This window comes from Leptodactylus fuscus, chromosome 5 (assembly GCF_031893055.1).
Source record: "Leptodactylus fuscus isolate aLepFus1 chromosome 5, aLepFus1.hap2, whole genome shotgun sequence".
NCBI lineage: Eukaryota > Metazoa > Chordata > Amphibia > Anura > Leptodactylidae > Leptodactylus > Leptodactylus fuscus.
The window spans coordinates 181,805,319-181,815,827 of NC_134269.1; the positions used below are offsets into that span (position 1 = coordinate 181,805,319).

The following is a 10,509-nucleotide window of genomic DNA, read 5'->3' on the forward strand; positions in this document are numbered from 1 at the left end:
ATTCAAAAGTCCGTGCTCAGTATACAACGTCCTTTTCAGAGTGATATGTCTATATAATATAATATGTAATGTGTCTCTATATATTAGTGTGTATATAAATGTATATAAACGTGTATGTGCAATATACATATATATATATATATATATATATATATATATATATATATATATATATATTTAAAACCATCAGCTGTCTATCTATATAATGGATTTATATGAATTTCCGTATCTAACTCATGTCATTAATTTATCTTTTAATCATTTAATTTATTTATTTATTTATTTATTGAATTTCTATTTTATCAGCCATTGACCTGGTGATCTGTTTCTCTGTTCTATTTTTTTTAATCTTATTCTCATAATTTTTTTTATAATTTTGATAGCTAAATAGAAGTGAAACGATCTCTTATTTTTTATTTTGTATTTTCGATAGATCGATAGGAGTGCAGCGATGTCTGTTGTTTTTTTCTTATTTACTTTGATAGAAAACCACAGAGCATGAAAATAATAATAATAATAATAATAATAATAATAATAATAATAATAATAATAATAATAAGAAGAAGAAGAAGAAGAAGAAGAAGAAGAACATGGCAATACCCTAAATACAGGATGCTTTCCCATCGGCTCCGAAATATTTCGAAATAATTTCCAGAATTTTTATTTTTCTTTTTTAATATTTTGGCCTTTGTATAATTCAATGTTTAAATTCCGCTTTCTGTATTTTTCTTCTGCTTTTGTTTGTGGTAGGGTTCTCAACTTTTGGGTCAAGTGACTCAATGGATATTAGTGACAACATTACTGGACTTATGCGCGGTTTTCATCCATAGAAATGAATGTGATCCGTTAAATGCCTTATCTATCTATCTATCTATCTATCTATCTATCTATCTATCTATCTATCTACAAAGATAGATGATAGATAGATAGATAGATAGATAGATAGATAGATAGATAGATAGATAGATAGATAGATAGATAGATAGATATAGAGATATAGATAATTATTTTTTTGGAAGCTAGAACACGTTGGGGATCGGTAGCTGCTTATATCATATATACCCTATATACCCTGAGCTCCTTCCTAGCTCTTCCTAGTCTCCAGGCTATGTATTGCAGTCCTGCTGACCACAGGAGCTCACACTCTTTCTGCCTCCCTGCAGCAGCCGCAGCCCTCACTCCCTTCACGGTGACTCGCAGGATCGGACATCCGTATCAGAACCGGACACCTCCCAAACGCAAGAAACCGCGCACGTCCTTCTCCCGTGTGCAGATCTGCGAGCTAGAGAAACGCTTCCACCGCCAGAAATACCTCGCCTCCGCGGAGCGCGCCGCCCTGGCCAAGTCTCTAAAGATGACCGATGCTCAGGTGAAGACCTGGTTCCAGAACCGGAGGACAAAGTGGAGGTGAGGCACTGGCTTATAGGGATAGTGGAACATTATATATATATATATATATATATATATATATATACACAGTCCGATGTATCAAGTAGCGGACATCAGTGAGGTTGAAATACAGAACGATGTAGTGAAAATAATAATATAATCATATTAATAATTATAACACAACGCAATTGAAAGAATATTTTTTTTAATATATATTTATATGGAAACAGATTTTATAGGGGACGTCATAGAGTTAGCACAGAACTTTAGAAATTGTCTGATGTATCAAGTGCAAAATAGGAACCAGCCTATAAGTATCTGAGGCTGAAATACATTGTAGTGAACAATGTAGTGACCATAATAATAATATAATACTTGGTAATATCATAATATTATCATTAAGTCATTACAACACAAGGCAACTGGGAGCAGAAATATTCTTCCCATCACAAATAAAAAGGGCAACGCCGACTCTGATTGTGTAAGGAATACAATACTATATGTTTATCTCATACACTGGAATAATATTTATATAAAATATACTTTATAATTCTTTACATTGTGGACTCACAACAGTTGTAACATTATTATATACTTTGTGCATAGCTCTGGTCTATGGTCAGACATTACAGCGGTAATTCTGAATAGATAAATGAAATTAATACAAATATAAAATAAGAATAATCTGTGCTAGACTATAAGTATAATTCTAGTGTAATATTAAGTGTAATATTAATCTCTATAGTTTAAAAGCATAATGTACAGTATAATGACAGTAATACAATACAGCAGTACAAAATGATGTAAATAACATGCAGTAATGTAATAGAGTATTATAGCACAATAGAATGAACAAAACCAGTGGTGTATTATAGTAGTGTAATAGCAAAGAAAAAAATAAAAAAAATTAGTGTAAGGACAAGCCTGTTGTTCAGTTTCACAACACAGTAGAATATATATATATATATATATATATATATATATATATATATATCTATCTCATAGTAATGTAATAGTAATATAATTACAGCCATTAGTATATTATTGTGGTAAGAATTTCTATAATTATAATGATCAGCATCAAAATATATATATATATATATATATATATATATATATATATATATATATATATATATATATTACGATACTATAGAAAAATAACAATCGGTAATATAAAATAATAGTGAAATCAAAGCCAGGCTTAAGTCATGTGCTGGAGCTCTGGGCTCAAATCCTGCCAGGGACAACATGCAAGGAGTTTGTATGTTCTACCTGTGTTTGTCTGGGTTTCCTCCCATTCTCCAAAGATATATTTATAGGGGATACAGATTGTGAGCCCTATATGGGACAGTGACTGGCAACATCCGTACAGCGCTGTGGAATATGACGGCGCTATAAGCAATATATATAAGCAATATAAATAAATACATTTGTTAAATAAGTCAAATATAAGCGATAGTAAAATAATGTGTAGTATTATGCAAGTGCATCGTGTAGTATAATATTATTCAGTAAGATAATAGGAACCAGTTGTCCTAGAATTTCCTTCAGTTGTTACATCCCTATTAAAACAGATCAGTGTTTATGAATCTAGAAAATGATAACTGTATTATTATATGGCATAATTATATGGCAGTGTAATGTAAAATAATAATATGCCTAACCAGAAATGATGTGAAATAGCAACAACTAGTTTTCCATTATAAGTATAGGACGTTGTGGTGTAGAAATACAATAACAATCAGGGATATAAACAGTACTGTCATCTCATGTCTCTTAGTAATAAAATCTGCAACAACAGAAACCTAACAACGATAAAAGTATTTTATAATTCAGGGATAACCAGTCATATAGCGCTATATAATAGAATAATCGCTAATACTAGAGAATAGTGAGGCAATCTCAAAAAGGATAGCATTGTATAGTAGTGTAAACCTTAAGAAACTATAGTAGTAGAGTGTAAGAATTAACAACAGCTAGCTAATAAATGTAATAAAAGTAACAAATAATTAGAATCATTTCCAGGGTTTTCTTTTAACCAGTCATATAAGTTAGCAGTATAACAATATGTGGTTTTGTTCCATTGTAGTATAAAGGTGGTAGTATAGATGATGATGATGATGATGATAATAATAATAATAACAACTATATGGATCTGAAATAGTACCCCTAAGTTTGTAGCTTCGCTGCTAGTCCTCATTGCAACCTCTGCTGTAATGGACGCACCCACAATGGATTGAACTTCTGGCTCAGTCCTTCCACTAGAAGTGACTCCAGATTGCCGGACGTATGTGAATTGATCCTTAATATCCAGAAGTTGATTATTATATTATTCTACAATTATTATTATTGTTGTTGTTATAGGAATACTAACCATGAGTGTATACACTGATACATTACGATGTTGTAAAAAAAGCCGATGGTATAAAACTTAGTAGCACAATATAGTGTAATATCGTAGCTATATAATAACAACACACAAAACACACAATTGATAGAATAATAACAGCAACTGGTCATATCCTGGAATAATAATAACAACAACTGGACATATAATAATATTAATCATAATAACTACTAGACATATACTGAAATAGTAATAACAACTGGTCATATACTAGTACTCATAATAACTACTGGACATGTATTGAAATAATAAAAAATAATAATAATAATAATAACTTGCCATATACTAAAGAATATTAATAACTACTAGACATATTCTAATTACAACAAGAACAACAATTCTAATAACAACAAGTCATATACTAATAATACAAATAACTACTAGTCATATTCTAATTCATAACAATAACAACAGCAGGTCATATACTAATTAATACTAATAATAACAGGTGACATGCTAATTAATAATAATACTAATAATAAATGGTCGCATACTAATGAGTTATAATAACCTGGTCACTCGTCGGGTAAATAAATACACAGGGATGATTATATTTATGACATTTTTCGATATATTCATTTGGTTATTGTAGTAGAGGCCACGTTATTTTTGCTGTTATTACACCATACTTTAGATTATTACACTATATATTATTACACTATACCCAGTACAGTACTCAGTCCCAGACTTCCAGATGAGCTGAGTGAATTTATGCGCCATTTGGAGCTGCGCTCTTCTGTACATAACGTCAGGCTGCGGGTAGAGCGCTGTCTCCACAGTCCGGTAATCATCAGCCCCTATAGACACTGCGCTTTCAGTACTGATGATGATCATTGTTGGAAATGTGATCAATGGCGGAGACATGTAAGCGTCTATTCATATGCACAGACGGGTTATTTCATGTTTATGTGAAATTGAATTTGCTTCCTTGTAGGAGACAGACAGCTGAAGAAAGGGAGGCAGAGAGGCAACAGGCGAACAGACTGATGCTCCAGCTGCAGCACGATGCCTTCCAGAAGTCTCTCAGTGACTCCATCCAGCCTGACCCCTTGTGTTTGCACAACTCTTCCTTATTTGCACTTCAGAACCTGCAGCCCTGGGAGGAGGAAAACAGTAAGATGGCACCGGTCACCTCCTTAGTGTGAGCAGCCCATGGACACTATGACAAGAATTAACCTATTCATGGCCGGAAAGCTCACAATGGCCTGTGTGCATATGAGATTTGCCCCTGTATATTGATCATCTTAAGATGTTCAAAGACTGAGTTGTGCCAATGCTAAACAAAGACTAATAGGGAAGGGAAGACATTCTTCTATAATGGCCACCCATGGATCAATCATGGCTTAAGGGCATTACAGCTTCACTCTTGTTTATGTATATATATATATATATATATATATATATATATATATATTTGTGTTTTCCTTAATGGAGGCCTATTCAAGGCATAATATGTGACAATTGCTGCCTGTGTTGGAAATAATAGCAATTTCTTGCACAAAACAAACCTGTAATAATCTTCTGTGTATGTACAGTACATGTTAGGTAGGTCAGTACCCATTATTCATTACATCTATTACAATACTCACAGCGGGCAGCCATATTCAATATTTTGATGCACTAAATAAAGAGATTCACTGTTGGACTACGTTGTTGGGAAGCTCAGAGAGAGCTCACACGCATTGCACAAGTACAAAATTGAATATATATTTCCCTTTCTTCCTTTTTTGCTGCCATCAGGTTACCCAAGTTCCAATTTCCAGTGTCTTCCCTGAAAGATTCCTTGAAAATGTCTTTAGGTATCCTGAAAGAGCATGGTTCATTGTACTCTTGTTTATTCATGGACAGCAGTGTAATCTAGAATGTGCTGTCACAAATGACATGTAAATATTTTACCATATTTTTAATTTATTCATGCAGTATTATGCCAGTAAATCTAAATATAAATTATATATAATTATATTCTTAAATATTTATGTTGCATTGGTTGTAACTTTTTTTGTATTGGGCAGAAGGAATCAGAAACAAATAAAGGTTACATGAGGTTGCTTCTGGTCAGAGGAATTCGGCAGCAATGTTTGATGAGCACAGGTCTTCTTTGTCACATAAACTTTTTTATATATATTTATTTTGATAGATTGTCAAGTAATCTGTCTTAAGAAAATTCTGCTTAAGTTGCTATAAAAGCTGTTTTATGTCTACAAAATTTCTTCTGCAACCACATGTTATATGAAAGAACATTTAGCCTCTTACTAAGTAAGCGCCTTAACTTCTCCAGGTTTACATGGGTTGACATGTGAAAATACTTTATATTAATGACTGATATATGTAAATAAATTTCTTTTAATACAGAACATGAATTTTTGCATGTTACTATATGGTCAGTTTTCATGTTTCTCTTTCGGCTACAGATCACTGGATATTCTGAAACGAAAATGTGAAAATGTCCAGATAGATAGATAGGAATAAATAAATGTAGTGCAGAATCTGCTCCTAGGCCCTAGGGCTCACAAGGTCTCTTCATACACGAGGTGACCAGAAATGACTCATTGGACGTTGGGCCCATGGAGCTTCACTTTGGATATATACACATCTTTTCAGATGATGTGGGTAACAATATTGCTCTCCATGTTATTAGAGAAAGCACCGTATATTGTTAATGATTTCTACATCTATTAAAAATGAAAGCTATTTCTATTAATATTAAAAATAAACAAGCTATACCTATGAATTTACAAAACAATTTAAATATATATTAAGATAGCAATATACAATTCTTATTATGAAATCATTTAAAAAAAAGATCAAATTATTTTGAAATTTATTGTTTTATACAATTATTTTATATATTATTATTTTTGTTAATATGTATCTAATATTATTTTATAAAGAGAATTCTATCTATCTAATAATCTATCTATCTATCATCTATCTCATATCTATCTATCTAATAATCTATCTATCTCACATCTATCTATCTAGCTCTCATATCTATCTATCTAGCTCTCATATCTATCTATCTATCTATCTATCTATCTATCTATCTATCTATCTATCTCATATCTATCTATCTATCTATCTATCTATCTATCTATCTATCTATCTATCTATCTCATATCTATCCTATCTATCTATCTATCTATCTATCTAATAATCTATCTATCTATCTCATATCTATCTATCTCATATCTATCTATCTATCTATCTATCTATCTATCTATCTATCTATCTATCTATCTCATATCTATCTATCTATCTATCTATCTATCTATCTATCTAATAATCTATCTATCTATCTATCTATCTATCTATCTATCTCATATCTATCTATCTATCTATCTATCTATCTCATATCCATCTAATCTATCTCATATCTATCTATCTCCAGACACACACGCAAATACAATAGAATTCACCCCATGATGGTAATTCTGCGGACCAGTCAATCATTTACACTCACCCCCATTTTTCTTCACCAAAATAAGGATGTTATACGACCAGAAGAATTGTAATAAATGCTCTTAGACTTATTTCAGTTACACATTATAGGAATCATCCCATGGCCCTACGTAGGAAAACAAGTCATTACTCCCAAGATAGAAATTTTATTTGCATCTTTTTTTTTGTATGTGCTAAGGTGCAAGGGAATATTAATACAAACACATCAATCCAAAAATGATGTAACAAATTCTAAAGCTTATTGGCTATCTGGTCTCTGAGCAAGTTGCACTAGTATTCCTCCATATACAAATACAGCAGTGTGGAAGTAAAACAACTCCCCTATGTTACCCTATGTCTCATTTACACATCTAAATTATCTTTAGAACAAGTAAGTATTTGAGTAATTGCAGCAATAATTTCACATAGAGAATGACATAGAGGTCCATCCAATGCTTGTAGCAAATCTTCAATACACGGATCATTAGTCAGTGGATTGAGAAATGTGATGTGTAAATACCCCTTTACACTAGAATGTATTGCCGCCAAATAAAACACCTTAGATAACATAAAGAACAATAAATGTACATAAAGTAGATACTTCACAATTTTTGCAAAGTAACTGTGAAAGATATATTGACTTTCTTTGGATCAACACTATCAGATGATAGGTTAAATGAAATGCCTTTTTCAACCGTACTATACAGGGGTGGACATGGACAACTGAGGGCCCCTGTTATTGGCCCTATGTCTTCCAATATCACATTATATACACAGTATTAGAGTATACAGTATACACCCTTCTAATGTCTCATCAGTTGTTAGTAGGTAGTCGCTGCTGTTAAGGTGATAGGGCCATTAACCTCCTGGGCACTGGTATGTTGCACCAATGTCACATCTGACCAGGTTGCCATATATACAGTTATGGTAGTAACATTTTTTCCAATACCACCACCGAGCAAGGAGGGACTAACATTTTCATATAACTGATTAAATATACGGAATACAATATGTCAGGTATTCCCAATTGTAACACGTTCCTCCCTCTATTCCCAGACTCTTAAAAAACCTTCCTTGACCAGTTATCTATTCAATATTATGTGCTCAAGCACTAGGAGTTATTTAGGTCTTTTAAGGACTTTTTCCTAACTATTCATTGCAAATATAACACATTTTTAAATTTATTTTTAACTTGCACGATAGATAGGGCAGGAGCTTAGAAATCCACTTTGTAAGAATTATTCTCTTGGTGGTCAATATAATAAGATGAACAAAATCTTTAAAATGTTTGTCACCACTTTTCTCCGAGTAATAAAAAATGCATAAGCACACATTCAGAGTAATTTTCTTACGGATATATTGTAAGTACCTTTCAGCAGTGTATTAAATCTGCCTTATACTGTACTTTCCTCATTTTGGATAATACTTGCTATATAATTATTCAGTGCCGTAATAAAAGCTATATAATCTGTACAGTGTATCTTCCATTACATTTCTTGCCATGTCTCCTGTCATATCATCACTGTCATGCCATACACAAGACAGCTCCACACCAAAAGGCACTCATTCAGATCGCTTCACCATTTTTCTCTCCAATTTCTCCCAACTTGCCTTTCTTTATAATTGATATGGATTACTTTTTCACCCCATTTCATATCCTTCTAAATTCATAATGGCTCCTTTTGAGATCCTCCTCTTTCCTTACATGAAAGGGTGCATTGTCCTTTTTAGGTTGACTTTGTTGCAATTTTCTCTTGTGAAGTACCAAAAAACAGAGGGAAACTTATGCCAGAACGGATCACATAGTTTTCTATGGAGTCAGCTCTAGCATCACTTTCCGCACCCTGTCCACGACCTGGATCAACAAATAGTATTTATAGGATTTTTCTGTCTGGTTCCTTGCAGATTCATGCTAGGTGCCTTCATTCTGGCATTTGTCTTTTCTGTACCATGTCATAGAAAAACTACAAGAAGTTGGCATGTCGTATATGTTAACTCACCCTAAGCTGTATACAGTACAAGCATGTTGTTTAAGAGTATTAATTTTAGCCTTTTGGGTATCCACCAAGTCTGATATTGTGATCACACCTACCATCCTACCTTTTTATCAAAAATTTTGTAATAGTTATCCCTAAATTCTTACTGCTCTGCAATCTATTAGCTCACAAATAAAAAAAAAAACTTTTACAGCATGGCGACACTGAGCGATGTAAACAATGGAGATGCAGCAGTGCTTGGCCCAAACAGCTGATCGCCAGGGGTGCTACGAGTTGGACCCCCACCAATCCAATATTGATGACTAGAGATGAGCGAGTAGTGAAATATTCGATATTTGTTTCGAGTAGACCCTCAATATTCGACTATTCGAACGAATATCGAATCTCATTATAGTTTGTGGGGAAAAAATGCTCGTTTCAGGGGAAACCACATTTCGACTCAGGAGGGTCACCAAGTCCACTATGACACCCCAGGAAATGTTGCCAAAACCTCTGGAATGCAACTGGGACAGCAGGGGAAGCATGCCTGGGGGCATCTAACATGCCCAAGTCCCAGTATTACCCCAATATCACAGCCTATAAACTAGACACTCCAAACTCAATATGGAAAGTGCAAAAATACTTGGAAACCTTCTTTCCTCCACAATAGTATGGACAGAAAGCCAAATTTTAAGCTAAAGAAACATTAGCATGCACCCCTTTAAATCACATTGCCCATGACAACCACAGATGGAATAGGCAATGGGAAATCCAAAAGCCCCCTCCCTTAACTGTCATTGTTTATGTGTGTGTGATGTGGTGAGACCTTGAAAAATTACTTTTCTGGTCCTTCACGTGAGCCCTTCCAAATTAAGTTAGAGGCCCTTAAGCTGAGCTACCAGCAGAGATTGAGGCCCTTGAGGTGACTTCAGCCTTGCACCAGCAGAGTTTTTTGCCCTTGGGTTATGTTGAGCCTTTAACCAGCAGTGTTTTTGGCCCTTGGAGTGAACTGAGCCTCTAACCAGAAGAGTTTTTGGCCCTTTGGGTGAACTGAGCCTCTAACCTGCAGAGATTTTGGCCCTTGGAATTAACTGAGCCTCTAACCAGCATAGTTTTTGGCACTTTAATTTAGTTCACCCTTGCACCAGCAGTGTTTTATTTTTTGTCCCTTGGGGTGAGTAGAGCCTTTAACCAGCAGTGTTTTATTTTTTGGCCCTTGGGGTGAGTAGAGCCTTGTACCAGCAGTGTTTTACTTTTTGGTCCTTGGGGTGAGTAGAGCCTTGCACTAGCAGTAAT

At 33.9% G+C, this 10,509-nt stretch overlaps 1 protein-coding gene across 1 annotated transcript in view; it reads left to right on the forward strand.

Annotated features, from left to right (window-relative positions):
* The window catches only part of TLX3 (T cell leukemia homeobox 3), a 5,821-nt gene extending 877 nt beyond the window's left edge, over positions 1 to 4,944 (forward strand). The window contains exons 2-3 of the mRNA XM_075276378.1: positions 1,164 to 1,407; positions 4,734 to 4,944. Coding sequence (XP_075132479.1) covers positions 1,164 to 1,407; positions 4,734 to 4,944 — 455 coding nt within the window. The remainder of the gene's footprint in view (positions 1 to 1,163; positions 1,408 to 4,733) is intronic.
* Positions 4,945 to 10,509: the final 5,565 nt, after the last annotated feature.